At 37.9% G+C, this 23,063-nt stretch overlaps 1 protein-coding gene and 1 pseudogene across 2 annotated transcripts in view; both read left to right on the top strand.

Moving 5' to 3' along the window:
- C4H1orf87 (chromosome 4 C1orf87 homolog) overlaps nucleotides 1-23,063 on the top strand; it is a 70,494-nt gene that overhangs the window by 22,220 nt on the left and 25,211 nt on the right. For both annotated transcript variants that reach the window (XM_057500252.1, XM_036911242.2), the window contains 5 exons: nucleotides 1,650-1,790; nucleotides 2,366-2,626; nucleotides 4,357-4,478; nucleotides 7,953-8,142; nucleotides 14,803-14,900. In XM_057500252.1, the coding sequence (XP_057356235.1) occupies nucleotides 1,650-1,790; nucleotides 2,366-2,626; nucleotides 4,357-4,478; nucleotides 7,953-8,142; nucleotides 14,803-14,900 (812 nt within the window). The remainder of the gene's footprint in view (nucleotides 1-1,649; nucleotides 1,791-2,365; nucleotides 2,627-4,356; nucleotides 4,479-7,952; nucleotides 8,143-14,802; nucleotides 14,901-23,063) is intronic.
- On the top strand, nucleotides 19,470-20,465 carry LOC118925443 (presenilins-associated rhomboid-like protein, mitochondrial; annotated as a pseudogene).

Genomic DNA, 23,063 nt, shown 5'->3' with positions numbered 1-23,063 from the left:
CAACCCAAAGCCAACATCTTATTTAATGGCTTCCACATTAGAAGCTAGAGGCTTCCACATTAGAGTCTGGATGAAGTCAGAGCGCCTATTATCTCCACTGGCTTTTAATATTATATTCGAAGTATCAGCCAATGTAATTAAACAAGAGAAAGCAATTACAGGCATAATAATTAGGAAGAGGAAAAACTGTTTTCAGATGTGAAGATTATACATATAAAATCTCAAAACTGCTAATGAAGGACCTACTAAGTCAATAACAGAATTTGGTGAAACAGAGCTATATAATCAATATACACAAATCAAAGGCCTGTGTATATATAAACAAAAACTAGTTCAAAGATAAAATGGAAGGCAATATTTACAATAGCAAATAAATACATTACTAAGTTAAATAAATAAATAAAATCATTCAATATAAAATTAATAAGAAATGTCCAAACCTTTATGAGAAAAAAATATAAGACATTCCTGAAAGACCCAAGAGTAGATTTGAACAGTACAAAGGTGTGCTATGTTCTTGTATAGAAAAAGTTAACATCATCAATCTCTATCAAAATCCCAATGATGTTTTTTGCAAAAATATAAAAACCCATCCTAAAATTCATATGGAATCTCAAGGGACCCTGAATATCCAAAACAATCCTGAAAAAGAAGAACAAAGTTGGAGGACTTGCATTTTCTGATTTCAAAACTAATTACAAAGCTACAATAATCAAAAAGTATGGTACTGACATAAAAACAGACATAAAGACCAATGGAATAGAATATTCCAAAAAGTCCAAAAATAAACCCTCATATATATGGTCAAATGATTTTCTGACAAGTGTGCCAAGAAGATTCAATGGGGGAAAGATGTTCTTTTCAACAAATGTTACTGGGAAAACTGGATATTCACATGTAAAAGCAGGCAACTGGACACTTACCTATCACCATATACAAAAATTAACTCAAAATGGATCTATGTCTTAAATATAAGATCTTAAACTATAGATCTCTCAGAATGAATGAAAAATAGGACATCTTCACATTGAATCTGGCAATGATTTCTTGGATATGACCCCAATGTTAAAGGATTGTATCATTGACCCTTATTCCATCACTTATTCTATTACAACCTTTAATAGCATTGCACTTGGGATGTAATATTCTGTGCTTTTTAATCTCCTATGTTTCATTCTTAACAAAGCTCATGATTGCCTTTTCTTCCCTTCCTGAATATGCAAGTTAAAACAGCCTGAGGATACCTTAATGCTAATAAGAACCCTACATTTGCCTATAAACACCTTATATTCTACCTATTTTTCCTTTGTCATAGACACCTTCTTGCACAAATGAAACAGTATCTAATTGTTAATATATTTGTCAAATGTGTTAATTACATAATGCTGAAATTGATGTTGAGGCAAGATCTTGTCTTTGGAGACTCAATGATTACATAGGCTGAAGTCATTTGGAACTGTGAATGTGTTTTAAAATACTGGTCGGGTTGAATCACTGTGCTGTACATCTGAAACCAATATAATATAGGTCAACTGTAATTCAATTTAAAAAAAGAAATTGGTTGGCTCACTCATATTCTCCCTTTTATCCTCTTTCTCTTCTTCTCTCCACTTCTGATCCTTACTGCTATTTGTCCTTGTTTCTTTAAGCTTCCCAACCAGGCAAATGTCCATTGCAGCTCTGTACCAACTGGAGACCAGTCCCTGTCCTATATCCATGGCCTTCCCAGGAGAAAACTTAGAGACCAGTCCTTGGAACAGATGACAAGGGGTGGCTCTGACCAACCTGAGGTGTGTTTACTAAGAGTTGTTGAATTGTTTTCTGTTGTGGATGAAGGGGTACTAATTTACTGCATAATTTAATGTGGGGCAGATAATAACACAGTCTGAGGATGAACTGGTGGACACCAGATTCCATATGTCCAATCAGCATTCCAGGAAGCTCCCAGGGGAGTTCACCAGCAAACGTCAAATGTCTCAAATGAACTTATCTTCCTTCCACCATCCCTTCCCCCAGATCCAATGGATCTCTGAAACTGCTTATTCTAAATTCTCATATAATCACAAAGGTTATTTTGTAAAAGACAGATGAATGACTACTTTGAGACTTCTAACAGAATAGGTACTCCAAAATGATTTGCTCCTTTTCTTTTCATGAAAGAAAAGGTCCTGAGGCACTGTAAATTAATGAAGATGCCCAGCTTAACTATTTACCTTCAGGTATTACCAACTTGCCCTGTTCTAAGCTAGGCCTGGAAGTGTATGCTCTGATCCCAGCTCCACCAGGCTTCTGCTTCCTTCCATTGGCTGTCGGCCATGTTAGTTGAGAGAGTATTAATCTTTTGTTGGTTTTGTTGGCATGTCAGTATATTGGCCAGAGACCAAATGGAACAAGAGAAGACACTTTTCTTTTTGCCCTGATCAGAAAAGAACTCAAGTCACACCCTTTGAGTTCCAGCTTATTGGACAAACTTCAGAAAAAGCTGAAGATCCTGGACCCTATCTCTTCAGGATTTCTCCTCCAATCTCAGCTGAACCACCTCTTCTTGAGGCATGAAGTCCCTCTACAGTTAACAACAGTCAAGATCCTTTGCCAAAGATTTTCTAAGAGGGGCTCACCTGAAATGGTATGGCCATCTTGATATTTTAAGTGTGAGTTCTGTTTGCTTCTTTTACTTGTACCCACCCCATAATAGAATTAAAAGGTTAATTCTATTGAATAGTTTCTTTCTTGAAGCTATTGACCCCCTCAGATACAAAACTCATTTATATTCGTATGTGGAAATTCCTAGTCAAAATAGACCAAAAAAACAAAATAGATTAAGTTCTCTTAGCCCTGTGTAATTTCACTTGAAAGGACTTTCCTGTCCCAACTTTCAATGTTTGTTCTTAACATTACTGGGATAGTTACAGATTTAAGATAAAGGGCACATGTGAGTCCATTTAGAATGGACTCTGTAGGCTCGAAGGAAAAATGAAGAACTTGATTGAGATGCATCATGACAGTTCCCAGAGAATCAGAGACGGGAGGCATCTCACATCATTTTACTCATCATTTTACTGATTAGGAAACTGAGACCCAGACAGGTTAAGGAACTTGTTTAGGGTGCCCTGAGAATTTATGGCAGATCCAAGCAGAGAAAAAAGGCTGCCCAGTGACAAGGCCAGGGTTCTCTCTCTGAGCACTGCACTTTGCAAGCTCACACGTGTGGGTGAATACCAAAGGAGGTCCCAGTATAACCAAATTCAGGGAGCTAGAGGAAAATATCTTTAAATAGGAGGAAGTAATAGCAATGCGCAGATCATTAGTAAGCATGTGTTGATAGAAAACCAGGCCAAAACCACAAGAATAGCGTGAGGGTTTGGTAATATAATAACTGCATATTACCTGGTCTCATGCTTAGTGTTTAGTAGGTACTGAAATAAATGTTAGTTCTCTCTCTTGTCCATCTAAACTGAGCAAATAGGATCAGCTGTATATTTATGAGAAATATTTAGGAAGACTATGTCAACTTATTAATACAACCTCTATGAATCTTCAGTTAAGTCAAATTCTCTGGCCTGAGACCTAGTTTACATGAGGACCTTATCAAGCTTCCCTCCCCCACTGCCCTGGAGATGTGGGCCCCCCAGAGGCTATAGGATGTCATCCAGGCCAGCAATGGAAATAAAGACATTCAGTCAGTCCTTTCCTATGTAAAAATAAACCTTGAGATTTTTCACTTAGCTTAATAAGGTCTTGTCCTCAAATAATCTGAATACATCAGATGAACATATCAAATATAAGATATGATATATATATATATATAAGAGATATGTGTGAGAGACAGAGAAGCTAGGTTATGCTATAGTAACAATGAGCTCCCAAGTCTCAGTGGCTTAAAACAGCAAAGCTTATTTTTTATTTACATCTCCATATTGATTGTGCTCTTCTCAGTACTGTCATTATCTTATGATCCAAAACCCAGGCTGAGGAAGCAGCCATTCTGGAATATATTTGGGCTTTACAGCAAAGGGAGAAAAAAGAGGGCACTGGAGGGTCTCAGGTCAGCTGTTTAATCCTCAACCCAGAAGTAGCACATGTGACCTCTGCTCACAGCTCCTTGGCCAGAACCAGTCTCCTGGCCCCTACCCAACCACAAGACAAGCAGGAAGTTGTACCAGAATATAATATGTTCTGAAGGGAAAATAATAGAAATATCTGGTTTAAAAATGCTCTTATAATTATCATACTATACTTTTAAAGCTGTTTTAAAACTTGAGTGATAAAATATTTGCAAATACATTCTATCTCAGCAGGCCTTTCTCCCTTACATTTTAATGAAGTGAGGATGTTCTGTTGTATATTTAATTTCAGGTGAATTATGGAAAGCTACTCTGGTTTTTAAAAGTTGCAGCCTTGGATGAACCACAGCAAAGCCAAAGAGTTACGGACAACAACCTATGGAAAACTCAGGATGGTAGCGATCACAACCAAAGGTACTTTCTCCCCTTTGTGGGCATAGTGCTCCTGGACTTCTAGAGCTGGCAGGGACCTTGGAGGCCATTCACTCAAAAAGCTCACCCACTGCAGAAGCAATTTGCTCTTTACCAACACTTGGCTCATACGTACGGTTATCTTTCTCTCTTATATGCAGGACAGCAAAAAAGTTCTTTGTAGCAATTGCCTGTGTTTCTTAACACCAAGTATGCATCTTTTTTATGAGGTTGCCATGTGAAAATGGAAAAACTCATTATGAAATAAGGAATGACTATGTACTGCAACAGAGATGCAGTCTATAAGGTGTGATTCCAGAAATAAGTCAGTCAATTGAATTCCTGGATTACAGACACTAACAAAAAAAGGTTTGAGGTGCAGGAATCAATAATCCCTTCACTTAATCTCAAGGGAAAGAAATGACTCAAAGTAAAAATAGGATGCGAGCAGCATCACTAGAGATAAGGCACCATAAAGCAAGGCAGCCTCTGTTTCTCTAAAAAAAAATGACGAGGTGCAGTGGTTTGCCCATTGCCAGAAGCCTGGGCTCAATTCCTGTTTCTGCCATGTTGTGGCTCTGTAACCCTGGGCTAGTCACTTACTCTCTTCTTCCATTCTCCACCTGCAAAATGAAAACTATAATAGACTTCCCTTCACTTTATAGATTTATAAAAATAACAGAGTTCATATATGCAAATTCTTAAAACAGTGCCTGATACATAGTAAGTTCTGTAACAGCATTTGTTATGATTTTTAAGCTATCCTACCAGAGGACAGTCTTTTGGGTTACAAATAATGTGACATAGTGGTTAGAGCCATGGCATTGTAGTTTATCTCTTCACTCTAGGAAAAAGGTAGGGTTTCCTGTACAAATGTCCCTGGGCCAAGTGTTAGACTTGTTTCCTTTCTACAGTGGGCCTTTTGACTATGATACTTCATTCCACAAGTATTCATGGAATACTGGCTGCTTGCTAAACACACTCTGGTGGGCACAGTGAATTCAGAGGTGGGCAAGGCCCAGTCTCTCCCTCAAGGACTCATGGTCCAAAGAAAGTATCCTGCCATCTGGGTGCACCAGTCAAACATCACTCTGGGAGCAATTGTCCTACTGAGAGCCATAGAGCACTAGAAATTTTTAATAATTAGCAACCACACTTTATATAATACAGATTGTGAGATGGGGGCCCTGAGGTAACAGATTGCATTAGATTCTCTTTGGCAGATAGGAGTCTTATGAGTCCTGAACAGGAAGCCTTTCCTAAGCACTAGACCAGATTATATCTTTTTGCCCTATAGTCCCAAAGCCCTTTCCCTTCACAGTAGTCATTGTACTTGGAATTACTTATTTGACATTTGAGGTTAGGAATAGTATCTGTCCTGGCCAACTAGTTGTCTAGCAGGGTTCTAGTATAGTTCTTGGCACGTGGGAGATCCTCAGTAAATGTTAGTTGAGTGTAGTTGGCACCATCAATTATCCATTTGCAGGAACATCTAAATATCTACTCTGTGAAAAAGGTGCATAAAGAACTAACATTTTGAACTCATCAGAGAAGGCACTGCTTTATACAAACCAGACAATGTGTTTGTGGAAAAGCAGGACTGATGGCCTATAGTGAATCCAGGTTCTTTGTTAATTAATGGACTGCTCAGGAAAACACCCTTCCACTTTCTGTCAGGTAGAGCCTTTCATGGGGCCGCTTGTGATGCTGAAAAAGCCTCCAGTATCACCAATGGCAGCAGGAGTGACAACAGCTCTTATTACATAAGCTGGACCAGATGAAATGGACTGCAGCAGATTTTCTAAGAAGCCCCACCGGCTGCAGTAAATGGGTTCCAGACGACACCTGCCCATTCAGTACGTGGCAGACTAAGCAGGGGGACAAAGCCTCATGCATTCCTACCCCCAGGAACTGCTGTTGCAAGAAAAGGAAAGAGGAAGGAAAACTTCTGATTCAAATCTGGGAGAGAGAGATCTGATTGGCAAGGCCTGGGTCATGTATTCTCACAGCAAAGAGAGGCTGTAAAACAGAGCTGGTGTTTTCTTCTGCTAGAGTGAGAGACAGACTCTGGAATTGGAGAACTCCTCAAACAAGGGAAGGAGGGTTCAAAACCAAGGTGACCGACTCAAAGACAAATAGCCCCTCCTTTCCTGCACCAAACTTTGGGAAAATATTAGCAGATCATGTAGTTCAGAATGGTATCATTTTGGGCCAAAGCTCAAGTAAGTCACACAGCAAAAAGAAGATACATTATGAACTTTAGGAAAATTAAATACATATAAAAAAATAATTCCAAGATTCAGTTGTACAAGATCCCCAGGAAATAGTAAGGAAAAAGAAATCAACCTGACCCACATCTTAGGGGACAGCAACTAAGGGTGTCGGATGTGAATGATGAAATAAATATGTGATTGCAACTGGAGGGGAACTTATTAAGGAAAAGAACAAGGAACTATGAAAGAGTTTATCAAGCAGAGTGGGAGTAGAGGGTGCGGGAGCACCACGAGGGCCAACTGTGAACATTAGTTCCCAATGTCTCATTCAGTGACATCATATTTGTAGCCTGAAATCTGCTACAGTGGGAGTTATTTATACCATAAAATTAGTAATGGTACAAATTAGGGCTTTATCCTAGAGAGCTAGTTGTTAAAGATTTATCAGCACACCTGAAAGGAAACTGATTATCATGAGTGGAGGTTTTCATAGAATGTCCCTCTAGGAAAGTGGCACTTAAGGCAGTGGAAATTAGGAAAAGGTTCACTGTAGAGAAGTTTGTGCAGCTGTGTCTGGAAAGACATATACACTGGAATTTCAAATAAGTAAGCATCTCAAACTAGCTTCAGAAAGGAAGTGACTATAACACTTTATCACCCTGATGTTTTTTATCTATTACTTAAAATAACAATAGTTGGTAAATAAGGCATCTTAATAGTTATGTACACTTGCATGCCCAATGGCAAGTGAAGAATTACTCCAAAACCTTTCTGGGTTTTCCCGATTCAAACAGCACAGTCAAGGATAATCCAGGCAGTTCACCTGGTTCGATTTCCTTCTAAAATGTAGGTTTACTGATTATAGGGGTCTGGCAGGATCTGTTTTGCTTTGTGGCAATAGACAGTTTGGAAATTTGATTGGCCATCAGTAATTACCTGGGCTCAAGAAAAGTAAGATAGAAAAGCAGGTAAACAAAACCACTGTGGTCACTTTCAATTTTGTCTCTCAACCTGGAAAAAAGTTCTAGTGGGTTATGAATGTTGGTCTATTTTCTAGTCAAATTGCTTGGTGCCTCCTGGAAAAAAGATTGTAGTGCTCTCTAGAGTGGGACAGATTTGAGTTAGCCTATGAAATCTCCACATTCAGTCCTGTGACCTGGTGGCCACAAACTCAAAGCCCTCACCGGGTGGGTTCTCTGGTTGCATAGCATGCATCAAGAGTATGAAAACACTCAGCACTTGCGGGTGCATCATCTCTTCACAGCCTTTCGCCTGCCTCTCCAATCAGCATTGCCTCCCGGGACTCCAGCTCACAGTCAGAAGTGAGCAGGAGCCTGGTGGAGAGCTTGAAGATGGCACTAAGGGAAACCAATGGCAAACTCAACATAGAGACCCTCAGCCTGAGTCTTCGAAAAGAAGATCGCTCATTTTCTGGCTACCTGCCACCACCCAAGGTAACCAAAATTAGGTTTCAGATTTGTTCATCTCTAAAAGGCTACCCTTGGGACATGGGGTCGATAGTGAGAAGGCATGGCTACCCTTTGTTCTGCATGTGGATTACATTACATAATATGCCTGAGAGGAGAAAAACAAAAGAGAAAAGGAATTGTGAAATGTGCAGAAATGGTCCAGGAAGTACTTACACTGGGCTGTGTTTTATGTTATCAATAAAGAATATGACAATATCCAAATAACATTTCACAATGGAAAACAAATATTTTTCCAAGGCCAAATGTTCATTTCTCACACCCTGTAGAAGCTTCCAGTGAAGTCAGCATGTGGTAAGCCCATTCCTTAGGAACACCAAATTTAGGGAGTGATGTGATTTATTGCTGATAGAGATTAACATGCTATTTGGGAGTATTAATTAACAGAGCAGATGTGTTTAATAGAAGATGATCCAGAACCACATTAACTCATGTGATGTCTTTAACCAAACAAACCCAGTCATGAGACTACCTTGGATACAGGCAAAATAATAATGACCACTATTACTACAATTCCATTAACAACTCACCACCACTGAGCTTTACCAAGTTCTTACTAAGTGCCAAGCACTACACTGAATGCTTTCCTTATATCATTTAACACTTACAAATAACTACAAAGGCAAAGGTAGATGTTACAATACCCATTTAATAAATGTAAAAAACTGAATCTCAGAGAGGCCAACTGACTCACTCAAGCAAGTGGCAGATCCAGGATTCAGTACAGAAGAGTACTGGAATTAAGAGCCAGAATTGGAACTCCATTAGGCAGAAGACATCAGAAAGATTCTACTGAATCCAGGATATAAGAGTTAGAATTTGAGAGGAGTAGAAGGAATTGGAAAATACAGACAAAAAAAGTGTCCTGTAGGAAATACTGGAACATGCCTTTCATCTAGGTAAATGAGTTCGAATGGAGGATCTAAAAATTTAAAAGAACAAGGAAACAAGGACAGGATATGCTGAAAGTGGGTTCTTTTTCTAGGATAGAAGCAGCTTTCCCTATGCTCTCATTTATACGATCAAGCAACAGTGCAAAAGCAGAGCTTATGATAGTGTGTATGTGTGTGTAAATATTACATATGCATGCAAAGAGAAAACACTACTGGAGATTCCACACATCATAAATGGCCCTTATTATGTCCATAAGGTTGGTAGAAATAGACTAAGAAGCAGCAATTCTTTGTTAGATTGGGAACTACATTACACCATCAGTGAAATCTTAATGTTCTCAGGTGATACATAGAGAATGGAACATAAATTTCTGGAAAATCAAAGTAAATTTGCTTAAACTCTTTGAGTCTCAGACTTTTCATCTAGAAAAACTAGGTTCAAAACATCTACCTCTTGTGTCTAGTGTGAGGATTAAACAAGATAAGTATGTGAAGGCACTTAGCACACTGTCTGATATACTCAGTAGATATTAATTTCCTTCCCCCTAATAAAAAAAAAAATCAGTGTTGGGTAAAATTATCATTTCAAAACAGCCTAAGGAAAGAGGATCTTTCCCGGGGTCAAATGATGGCCACATTGAGGCCTTGAATGTTCTTCTCCCGACAGCTGCCCTGAAAGCTTAAATTTATGGTTCATATCCAAATTAATGGGGCACATTTTCCTTGAATCTGGTCTGCCTCTCATGAGCCATCTGGCATCTCTTAAGACATCTGGAACTCACTCAGAGTATATTACAGTTCTGGGAGGCATGTCAAATAGAATTCTGTTTCCCTAGAACGTGAAACAAATTGAGGCCCAAGGGATATGGGATACAGGAAGCAGCAGCAGTTATCCCCCAACATTCTTACTCTGGGACACAGGACCTCAGAGTGGACTGGAAAAGGCCATCCTTACTGGAAGGGTTTTCTTTTTGACCAGTAACTCTTACTCTCCCTGGAGTGCAGGAGAGAGAATTACAGACCTCCTTAAGAAATCTGTGTGCCCTGTATGGGCAGGGGGTAGGAGCTCATCCTCACAGCCAGCATTCCAGAGGGTTCACATATCATCTGTCACTTCTTACATAAATAAATTGCAGTCTTGAAGGATAATCTATGGGTCATGTCACTCACACCAATGGAATATTGGCCATTTTCAAACAGTATAAAAATATATCAAATATCTATCATCCTCATTCTGTGGACTCATTCATCCTGTTCCTCTAGCACATTTTTGATGTGAAATGATGGCTTCCGGCAGAACTTCTGAGGCAACATGGATTCACATACATTTATTGATTAACCATTGACTATTACCCAAGTCAGGCAGATTCAATAGGTCTGTAGAACCTAAGCAGCTCCCACTCAGGTTAATCCTTTTATATGAAATCTGTGCTCTTCACCTCTTCAACTCATCCTCTTTCTACTCTCCATCACAGACCCCTCCCAAACCATTCCTAGACCTTCCACCCAGGAGTTATAGAGCATAGTTTACTCATCTCTAATTACTCTTTGCTTCTTCTTCATGTAACTACTTCATTATCATCAAGAGGGAATTCTGTTAATGATCACCACATTCTTCTGAAGTTTGCCATGATTCCTTTTGTATTTAGTATTTCTACATCAGTACACTCTCTCCTGAAAACAATAAAATGATTCCTACTAACTTAGAATCATTCCCTTCTTCCAATGTAATAGTCATCTTTCTAATCAATATAACATTCTATTTCTTGCTACATGTTAATCATACAATGTATTCTGGGCACTAAGATAAGGCACTGAGGACAACAGACTATTATGATTTCAGGTCTCAAGTTCACCAGGAGCTCAGGAGAAGGATGATATTTTAAACATGTCACAATTCTGTATGACATATGCAGTGAAGGCAGCAACTCTGAACACAGAAAAGGAACACCTAGGTGCCCCCTCCAGAGAAGATGATGCAAGTACTAAATCTTAGAAGGCAGGATCATTTACAAAAGGATTAGGGGGAAAGTCAGAGGAAGGAATGGGAAAGGTGTTCTAGGTAAAAGCAATGTGAAAGGGCACTGAAATGAGAGAGAGCATGGCTAATTCAGGGAACTGTAAATCATTCATATGGCAGAACATAGTGGATATGTGATGGCCAGGGACAGTGGGAGATGCTGTTCAAGTTGATGTTAGAATGGAAAGTAGGAACCAGTTTATGAAGGGTCTTTCTAGGGAGTGTGAACTTTATCCTGAATGCCCTAAGGAATCATTGAAAGCTATTCAACAAGAAAATGATAAGATCAAATTTGAAATTTGAAAAGAGCATTGTAATAGGATGTGGAGAATTAGCGGCAGAGAGACCCAGAAGGCTGTTTTAATAATTCAAGCAAGAAATTATGAGGGTTTAAACTAGGGCAGTAACAGAAGAAATGGACATATAAGGAGATAGAAAAAGTAGGTGTTGATGACTAATTAGATGTGAACCCTGAATTAGGAAGAATCAAAAATGACTCCCAAGATTCTGGCCTTGGCAGCTTGGTGGATGACACCATTCTCTGAGATAAGAAACAGAAAAGGAGTCGTTTGGAGGGCTAGAGGAAGGAATAATGAGTTCACTTTTGCACATGTTGACCTGGGTAGAGAGATTAAAGCTAAACATGATTTAAGAGTCTTCAATATGGAGTTGAAGCCAGGGGAGAAGTTAGGGGTACCCAAAGACATAAAGGGAAAGTGAGAAGGGAAGGCTGAGGAGGGTACTCATTATGAAGGGGTAGGTATACGAAAGCCAAAGAAGGAGACTAAAAATAATCAGAAGAGACATGGGTACGGTCAAGAAAGCCAAGAGTAGGGATTTATGGAAGGATGTTGTGGTCAGCCTTGTCACATGCTGCAAAGAGACTATCTGTAATTGGGACTGAAAAGTATTCACTAAATTTAAAACCGTGAGGTTTCTAGTGACTTGGTAAGCAGTTTAAATAGAGTGAAGGGGTAAAATGCAAATAGAGCCACAAATGGGAAGAGAGGAAGATGACAGAGCATCTGTGCACCACTCGTTCAAGGAGCGTTTGGGGAAGTGAATATTTATTTCCTATGTCATTTTCTAAACAAAATAGATATTTTATTTACCTTAGATTTAAAAAGTTTCCTTAATAAATACAGAAGAAACTACATATAATCAAACTTTTTCTTACTGAACAAGGGTCATCATTGTGAATTTTCCTGCTTGAATGGATTTTAATAATAATTCTGAATAACAATAAATTGCCAAGATTTTATGGTAGATGTTTCTAGGGCTCTCCTAACAACTGTCAGCAATCAGTTCTTAGCAGCTATCAATCAATTACTTCTAGGAACCCTGATGTACTATTTCTAAACTGCTATTCATTTTAGCCTAGAGCAAAACTCAAATGTTGCCAGAAGTAAATGAGTTGTTTTTAGAATAACCCCTTAATATTGATGTTTAAAAATACATTAATATGCTCTAATCATGAGGATAATTCTTCTTTTTGGAGTAAAATGGTATAATATGATTAACTTCTACCTCTCTAAGTTTATTTTGTGCCAACTTCAGCCCATTCATACTCTACTCTTCAGTGCCTTCAACTCATTCATTCTCTTCCTTGTTCATCCATATATTCATCAATTCAAAATTGTTGGTCCTCATTTTTTCAAAAACCATGTAAAGCAATAGTGATAGGGAAATGAATGAAACACAGTTCCAGCCCTCAGTAAGCTACTGTCTTTCAAAGAAGCTCTAATAAACAGACAATCACTGCCCAGCATGGAAAGTGTATAGAATTATAGTAGAGTGAATAATATTGAGATACACACACCGTGCATCTCATGTGCTTTTCTAAAAAGCACCATGCTCTTTCTCACCCATTATTTATACCCAAATAATGTGTACAATGTCTTCTGCCTGGAATTCTCCTCAAACCCTTATTCTTCTAGCAAACTCTTATGTATTCACTTTTTTGTGTTTCAAATTCATCTTTTTCCCTCTGTTAGGCTTTCCTGATACTACTCCTCTATACCTAGTAAGTAACATATGCATGTTTCAAACCCAGATTTGTTTTGTCTCCTTCCATAATGATAAATAAAGAGGAGCTTTTTGTCACTGTTTTAAAATCCAGGTTTTATTATCATTCAGGTATGATCAGAACAACAGATCAGAGATGATTGCCATTAAACAGATAGCTTGTTACTCACAGTTCCCAAGAGGAGGGGGCACACATGCCTCACAGGCCCCAAGGGGAAGCACCAGGGTTGGTCAGGAGACAGAGGGTTTGAGGAGGAATTGTGGGCAAAAGCCTTCATTATGGAATGGGTAAGGCAGGGTAAACGGGTTTAGGATTAGGTGGTTTGAATAATTTCAGTGGGCTCTGGGGCATAGAGACTCTCCCTAGTTGTCTGGTTGTTACTTGGCCTGGGGTGATTAGAGCAAACAGTGACCCAAGTATGAAAGCCCCAGTAAAGAAAGTAACTGGTTTGCATATGAAAGAAAGGCACCCTTGTAAGGTAGTTCTTCACTATCTCTAGGAACTGGCTATTCTTGAGAGAGGCAATCACCCCAGGGTCAACAAAGGCCCTCAATATCCAAGCATAAGAATAAAAAGACATGCTTAATATAGTCTCTATACTGAACTTCCACTCAAAATAATAATAAAATAGGTACTATTTAGTACAAACACTAAACGAGATATTTGTTTCCTTCTTTCTTTGACCTCCTTCCTTCTGTCCGTCCTTCTGTCCTTCCTTCCTCTCTCTCTCTCTTTCTCCCTTCCCCCATCTGGCCTTTCCTTTCCTTTCTTCTTTCTTCTCTCTCCCTTCTTCCCCTCCCCTCCCTTTGTTCTTTTCTTCATTTCAACAAATATTCATCAAATGTCTGTCACAAGCTAACCATTATTCTAACTGCTTATTTTCTCACGTAATCTTCACGAAATCCTGGGAAGTGAAAAATACTAGTCTTATTTAGTAGATTAAGTAATTGGGCACAGAAAGGTTAAATAATGTCTGAAGGTCAACCATCATGGACAGTAGATCTGGTGTTCAAAATAAGTTATGTTTCATTCCAAAGTCTTTGTGTTTAAGTATTATGCTGAACATACAGCACATGCTGTTATACCCATAAAAGCATGACACAGTTGAATCTAAGTATCACCCACCCACCAATCTGAGAACTGAATTTGTTTATCAGCTAGACTCAGAAAATAATAAGTACTTGGGAAATAACAATGAATTTAATTCATTCATACCACAGATATTTACTGAGCATCTGATTTCTAGACTTAATCCCATCATTTATTAACTATGTGACACTGAGGAAGTCACTTAATCTATGTCTTTGTTTCCTCATACATAAAATGCACTAATATTAACCATGCTAATATAACAAACTTGTTTTGTAAATCAAAGTAGATGTAAAAAATATTTTGCAATCTACCCAAAAAATAAGTATATATAATTTCTAGGCCTTGACCACCCATTTGATGGCTGAAAAACTGGTAGATCAGCATTTCAAAGTTCAGTGGATTCTGAAAAATAAACTATATATCTGTGTCAACTGAATAAAAATTTGATCTTTATGATAGCATTAAGTTGGACATTCTTGTCCTGAATGATATCCTAATGGTACACTGTGCTCCTTTGTCAAAATTATATAGTTTCAAATTATGGGAGGGAAATTCAAATCATTATAATGAAACTTCAACTCCTCTCTTATTTGCAGGTCAGGGCTATAAGTGGGAAGCATGGATTATATCTGACTTTGAGCCTCCTGGAAACATTGCTTAACCATCAAGATTTGGGTTACCAAAATGAAATAAAGTAAGCTGACTTTTTATTCACATAGTCCTCTATTAGAATACCAAACAGAAATCTGTCTTTAGACTAGAAGTTCTGCATGTGAAGCAATCAATTCTATCAGTTGGAGACAAAGTTAAGAAATGTTTGTTTATATTAAGATCAAAGGGTCTTCTTGGCCATAGAAAAACAAAGCAGGAAATTTCACCTTCAGCCATTATAGACTATCAACAATAGATTTACCATTCTATCTTAAACAACTAAAAAACTGGACAAAGTATATGAAACAATGGTTTTTAGACATTTGATAACAGGTAGCACAGCATAGTGATTCCTGAAAGAAGAAAAATAAATGAAGTAATTTCAGCTTGCTGAACAAGAAGGGGAAATCCAAAAAGAACCCAGAATTCTCCTTGAGTTAAAGAGACTGAGTTTGGAGTTCAGGAAAGCCAAGAGGACTAGAATATACCATACAGAGTAGCAGAAAAGAGAGGCCATAAAATTATCCCTGGAGATTTCTAAAGAGTTGTCCTCTAGTCTTCATATGAATAGGCTAATATAGCCATTTGAGAAAATTACCCAAGGTAAGAGAAAGAAACATCAACATAAAGAGATGGAAAATCTTTTAGATCTTGCACAGAGTTGGGAATACTCATAGTCCCACCTATCAGAGGTGAATATATGTGGCATGGGGTATAGTCCTCAGTAGTCTATGTGTAGCAGACCATATTATCCTAGACAAATTTTAAAAATCTTAAAAGCCCTACTAAAGCTTTAAAATCATCAAACTATTTCCAAATTACTTAATTACATTTATGAACAAAGCCCTAAAATTTCTAAAGAAATAAAAATATATCAGAAAATTTTAAATTTAAAATCACAATTTCTGACATTCATACAAAAATTACTAGACATGAAAAAAAGCAGGAACATATAATCCATTATTAGGACAAAAAACAATCAATAGAAGCAGATTCATAAACAACATAGATGATAGAAATAGTGGACAAGGACATGAAAATAACAATTACAAAATACACTTTACATGTTCAAGAAGGTATAGGGAAATCATAAGTAAAATGAGAGGTATGGAAATTTTTCTTAAAAAGCTCAAATGAAGCTTTTAGAGATGAAAAATACAATTGTCTTCTCCCTAAAAACCAATAACCTCAGTGTAATAATGAAGAAAAGTTTGGAGAAATCACAATACACAGACATTCTACAAAATAGCTGACAAGCATTCCTCGAAACCAAAAATCATTGAAAATAAGGAAAATCTGAGAAATTTTTATAGCCAAAAAGAGTACAAGGAGACATAAAAACTAACTGGATGGAATTCAGAACAGGAAAAGAATATTAGGTAAAAACTAAAATTCTGGAATAAAGCACAGAATTTAGTTGATAATAATGCATTATTATTGGTTCATTACTTATAAAAAACTACCATTACTAATGCAAGATGTTGACAAAAAGCGAAACTGAGTATGGGGTATATGAAAATTCACTATATATATAAATGTTTAAAATTTTTCTGTGGATTTAAAACTATTCTAAAATTCATTTATTTTTTAAATAAAATATCTAAAAGAAAAATACTCTTGTGAGAGTAACAGTCTATTTAACATTGAAGAATAGAAAAATAAGTGAACTTGAAGACAGAAACTAACACTAAAATAAAACTCATTGTGGAAAAAAAATAAAGAAAAAATTAACAGAGCATCACTGAGCTTTGTGGACAGCATCAGCAGCCTAATGCATGGAAAATTATAGTTCTAAAAGGGGAAAAGAGAAATGGGTGGCGGGAGGGTGAGGGAATGCTGAAAAAACAACAGCTACTGTTTTTCCAAACTTGGAGAGAATATAAAGACAAGGACTCAAAAAACTCAATGAACCTCAAATATAAGAAATTTGAAGTAGACCATACCAAGATTCATTATATTCAAATTGCTTAACTAGTGGTAAAGAAAAAAACCTTAAAAGAACAAGAGAAAAAGAAATTTCATACAGAATAATAAAGAATTACAACAGACTTCTCATTAGAAACAGTGTAAGCTATAAGACAGTGGAATCACACCTTTAAAGTACCAGAAGAAGAAAACTGATCGAGTGACCCCTTCATATCAGGCAAATAAGAGGGAAACCACATTGGGGATGATATCTTTTTATTTCCCCTAAGCCTCACTTCAACCAGTGGACACCATCTTCACACTCTCCCTCTGCTGCACTCCAGAGTACCAGTGTCTCCTGGAAAGGAACGTCTACACACATATGGTGTTCCCTTTTTACACATGATGACCCAGTTTTTGCCACCACCCAGGGGTCACCCTTGATCACCTGGTTTTGGAGGCCAGAGGTGCTTTCATGCCTAGATCCCATAGGACTGTAACAATTAGAGATTCAGTTCTTAGCAGATTAACACTCCCAGGGCACCGCACAGGTATCAGACTGAAACATATCTCCAGTTGTTCTTAGAAAAAGGCCTCTTTGCTTGTCCAGGAGCTTTGGCCTGAGGGGCAGGCTTCTGGTGTAGCACAATAATAGGGCCTAAGGATGTGCTTTCAGGGAATGGAGTCCAGTGGACACAGTCTTTGTACTTTCTCTCTGCCATGCTCCAGTTCACCAGCATCTTCCAAAAGGAGTTTATACCCTTCTCTGGTGCCCTGATTTTTGACGCTGCTGTCAGGAGATACCTCTACATTGCCTGGGGCTGGGAGGCAAGTGGGGCGTATGCTCACAGGTTTCACAGGACTGTAACCAACAGACGTAGAATTCTTAAGCAGCTACCACCCACAGGTCACAGCAAAAGACAACAGAACCAGGAGCTTGATCTTTCTTTGAAAGAGGTATATTAGCTTATCATCATAGCTGTAGTTGAAGGAACAGGCTTCTAATTAAGCCAACATCTAAGTGCTGACTGTAAACCTTTCCCGAGATGTAGGAAGGAAGGCACTATCTTTATATTCTGTCTCTGCCATGCTCCAGAGCACCAACATCTCTTGGAGGGGATCTCTTATATGTGTCTGATGCTACAGTTTTTACATCTGGTACCCTGGTTTTTAGAGCTGCCACCCAGGATATACCCCTTAATTGCCTGGCTCTGGTGGCCACTGAGGGTGGCGGGCAGTTTGTTCCACTGATGGGCACTTAGATTACTTCCATGTCTTGGCTATTATAAACAATGCTGCAATAAATATGGGCATGCAGATTTTTGCTTGTTTGTTTGTTAAAATAGATCCAAATATTTAAATATCCTATAACCATATGCACATAGAAATAGAGGATCTTGAGGGTAATTCACCATTATATTTACAGACTAATAAGAAAAATATGATCATCTAAATAGATTCAGAAAAATCATCTCACAATATCCAATTTGGTAAGGTTCTTATTCTTTAAATGAAGTAGTATAATTTGAAGGAAGAATATAATGAGTTAAATGCTAATGAAGAAGATAAAATGGAAGTATAAGCACATTTAAATAATTTTAAAGAGATAAAATAAGAGGGAGTGAAAATGAGAAACAAATAAGATAAATAGAAAATAAACATCAAGACAAGTAGATTTAGACCCAACCATTGTCAATAATTACATTAAATATTAATGATCCAAATGCACAAAAAGACTGAACTAAATGCTATCTACAATGAAGTCATTTAAAATGTAAAGTTGTAGACACACTAGAAGTCAAAGAAGAGCAAATTATATACTGTACTAACTCTAATAAAATGAAAGCTGTAGTGGTTACATTAATGTCAGACAAAGTAGATTTCAAAGGAAGGAATAATGCCAAAAAGTTGATTCATCAAGAGGACATAACAAACCTAAATGTTCATACCCTTGATAACATAGCTTCAAGTTACATGTAGCAAAAACATATAACTTAAAAGAAAAATAGATAAGTTCACAATTATAGTTGGAGAATTCAACACTTGTCTGTCAGTAATTGGTAGAGCAAGTAGAAAATCAGTATGAATACAGAAGATGTAGACTACATCATAAACTAACTTGATATAAGTGGCAATTACAAAATAATCCATACAACAGCAGACTACAGATTCTTTCTAAGTGTACATGAAATATGCAAAAGATAAATCATATTCTGAGTCATAACATAAGCCTCAGTAAATTTAAAAGGATAAAATATAAAATATGTTCTCTGACCACAATAGAATTAAATTAGAAATTAAAAAACAAACAAGCAAAAATCCTGGAAATCTTCAGATATTATGAAACAAAACAACAGACTTCTAAATAACCTATGGTCACAGAAGAAACCACATGGGAAATTAAAAAATATTTTGAACTAAATTAAAATGAACACACAGCAAGCTGCTCACCTCTGGAGCACAGCCACACTCCCTCCTCGAGTGTGTACTTTGCTTTTGTAAACTACTCTTTGCTTGTACCTACTCAACCTGCTGCTCATGGATTCTTTTCTTGATCAGTCAGAACCCTCCCACAAGTTGAGGTTTCACCTAGCATGCAGAGAGATCTCCCCAGACTGCATTGTCCGACAACATTCTGGCAACCATGAAGGGACACTTAACACCGTATTCACTAATGGTCTAAGTTTAACTTTCTTATTTGCAAAAATGTGTATTCAGAAAAGCACCCATGAAGGTTGAATATCGAAGATCAGACACAGGAATAAAGAGAGAAGCATATAAGAGAAATGCTTTGATTCCTCCTGTAAAAGAAACAATCTTTTATCCTTCTCCCTCTCCCATAAGGACTCTTGTAAAACCTTTCATTTTTAGTGTTGGGGCTGTGCATTTGGGTCAGCTGCTATTTGGCAATATGAATCACTGGAATCCAGGGGCCAGAGTTATTTTGATGATATAAAAATGGGTTGGTTGAATAGCATAAGATCACAAAAGGAAGGAGACTTCAGAAAGGAGATTAACAAGTGGTGGAATTACCTAAGGCTAGCAGACTATGACAGGTTTTTTGGTAGCTTACATGTTTTAGTCATTCAAGGGAAGAGAAATCCAACCAAAAAGTATCATAGCTGCAAATGTTTTTGTATTGTTTGTGGAGAGTACCTTCTCTACAGAGGATGATCAAATATTTCACATCCAACCCAGCTTCAAAGGTCCTTTGTTCTCCAATGTTCCTGTCAACATTCAGTCCTTTCTCCTTGTTTCACATAGCTGCTACTATGTATCATTTGTGGAGCTTCTCCTTCAGCATAGTGCACCTTCTGGGTCAAGAGCTGTTAGTGGCAGTGTAGTTATCTGCAGGTGTTATCTCCAATTTGGTCAGTTAACGTGTGTAAATTTGCCATAGGAAGATATGGACCATCATTTGGTGCACTGGGTCCAGGCGTGACCTTCCTTGCTGCTGTCTGCACTAAGATCCCAGAAGGGAGACTCGCCACTGTCTTCCTTCCAGTGTTCACGTTCACAGCAGGGAATGCCCTAAAAGCATTATTGCCATGGATACAGCAGGAATGGAAATTTTTCCATCATGCAGCACATCTTGGGGGACCTGTCTTTGAAATATGGTGTAGTACAGGGAGCCTCTGGTAAAAAAAAAAATTGGCATGAAATGAGGTCTCATGGCCCCCGAAAAGAAGGTGGCTCTAAGTAAAACTGGGCTTGGACAATACAGCTGTGTCTGGTCCACACTGCCCGAAAGCCCCAGGAGTGCTTCAACCCTGGAGCAACCACATCTTTGCTCCTGCCTGGAAGACACCCAGGATCTAGCTTTCCCAGTGTTTTGAACTATGTCCCCAGTACATGTCTTACTAGAAAGTGAATGATGACAAAATTGTGAAGTAAAAGTTTATATCTCTAGTTTGTTAAAAAGAAAAAAATGAGCACACAACATACCTGCAATTCTTGGCTTTTCTCTTTTTCTTTCATTTCACATCCAATCCATCAGTAATTCATGAGTAAATGAACTCTGCCTTCCGAATATGCCCAGAATCTGGTCACTTCTCATGACCTCTGTTGTTACTCAACTATACCTCATCCAAGCTACCATTTCTTTTTCCTGGGTTAATGTACTACCCTCCTAACTGAACTCTGCTTCTCCCTTGTCCCTAATTTATCCTCAACATAGCAGCTACAGTGATCTGTTAAAACCTAAAACAGCTCATGTCATTGCTCTGCTCATAATACTGCATAAGCATTGCATTTCACTTAGGGAAAATAATCAGTCTTAAAAAGGGTTCTACCTGATTAGCTCCTCCACCACTCCTCCAGCTCCAGCTACAACTTTGTTTGCACATTTTATTCCAGTTACACTGTGTACCTTGTCTTCCTCAAATACACCGTGCACATATCTACCTTAAGCACCTCTCCTCTGAATGTTTCCTCTGCCTAGAATGCTCTTTCCCAAGGTATCTTCATACTAACTCTGCCTTTAGGTTTTTGTTCAAATGTCACCTTGTCAGTGCCCACACTAACCATTCTATTTAAAGTTGTAGTCATCCAACCCCTCTTCCCCCTTAACCTGCTTTCCTTCTTCTTTCTAGTACACAAGTATCAACTTCTAATGAATTAGGTCATTTGCTGATATATGATGTTTATTGTTATCTGCCAGTCTGTGGTAGACTATAGACTTCAGTGTCATGGGGTAGGCAGAATCTTTGTTTTATTCATTGATGTATCCTAAGTGTCTAGAGCACACCCCAGCACATAATAGCATTCAATACATATTTATGGATCTGATAGGGAATGAAGAGAGTCTCAAAATACTCTCAGGGATGTATGTAGATACATGAATTCTGCCTATCTCATGGTCAAATTGAAGAGGACCTTCCCTAACCACCTCATCAAACTCAAGTTCCTTGTGTTGTACTCTCTCTTAACACTCAGTAATTTTCTTTCCTAGAACTTATCATTATTTGTTATTATTTATTTACTTGCATGATTCATTTTAGTGTCTAGGTTATAATTCCATGCTAGCAAGGAAAATGACTGTTTCCCTCACATTATATCCCAACATCTTGTAGGCCAATACTTGGCACTTGGTATGTGTATGGTAAATATCTGATTGATTCATTTATTTATTCATTTAACACATTTATTAAGTGCCTACTACATGCCAAGCACTACTCTAGTCATTGGGTATATAGGGTAAAGGTTATAGGAAACATCAATTGATAAATAAGTGACAAGAGAAGATTGAGCCTAGCCAGCAAATTTCTACCAGACCCAGATATGGGAGTCTCCCTTCTCTAAAACGTTGGGGGTTGGTTAGGTGAGGGTGAGGGAGGTGTTTAAGCAGAAAAAAAAAGAAAAGAAAATTGTGTTAAAAGCCTAGTAGAAAATCAATAAGCTAAAATTTGGAGTCTCAAAAAGGCACCAATATAAAGGGAGAAAATGTAAGTATTGAAACTCACATTAACCTGGTACATACTGTACTTGATTAAAAGTTGGGATCCAGAACCAGGATTCCAGGAATCAGAGATATGAGAATTAGTGGGAATGGAGAGCACATGAGGCTAGGCTACTTGTATACATCAGTTATTCCCAACTTACCACTGTATTATGTGCATATTGGAGAAGCCCACCGATGTCTTTATTCACCTGTCTTTGACCTTTGAATGTTCAAGAACATAAGAACCAATGAAGAATTGCTTTTGTAAGTGGTAAACCTGTTTCATCCTTAACCAGTCATTGGCTAAAGCTTCTGTTGAATTAAATCCATTCTGTATGGGCTTTGTATGCAAACCTATCTCCTTAAGAGATTAAAGATGCAATTTAGACACACATTTTAGGAGCTGAATGCACGAATCATTATTTTAGTACATATTGTCCATTAATCTGCTGTTCAATTGGAAACCCATTTGGAATGTGGCTGCTTGCTAATTAGCAGGATTCTAGTGCTGAGCTGCTTCCTGATTAAATGTCCTTTAGAATCAATAAAACATCAGGAGGGATTATGGTGATGTGGGATTAGCCCCATCAACCAAATAAAATGAGTTGTGTTCCCTTCTTAAACTGTCACATTGCAAGAGCTGATGAGAGAAGCAATTTCAGGAATGCTGCTGCAAAGTTGTTTTTGTGCTCATTTTTTTTTAACAACGAGATTTCGCTTTTTGCCATTTGTCTACCATTAGCAGAGACATTAGTGAATGACTGCTAGGGTAAGGCGATTTCGAGAAAGACTTGATTATGATTTCAAATCTCTACTCTGAATCACCCTTATGTAAAATGAGCTCAGGTTGTATTGGATGGA

Source organism: Manis pentadactyla, chromosome 4 (assembly GCF_030020395.1).
Source record: "Manis pentadactyla isolate mManPen7 chromosome 4, mManPen7.hap1, whole genome shotgun sequence".
In the NCBI taxonomy this organism is placed as follows: domain Eukaryota; kingdom Metazoa; phylum Chordata; class Mammalia; order Pholidota; family Manidae; genus Manis; species Manis pentadactyla.
This window is presented reverse-complemented; position numbering and strand designations above follow the sequence as displayed.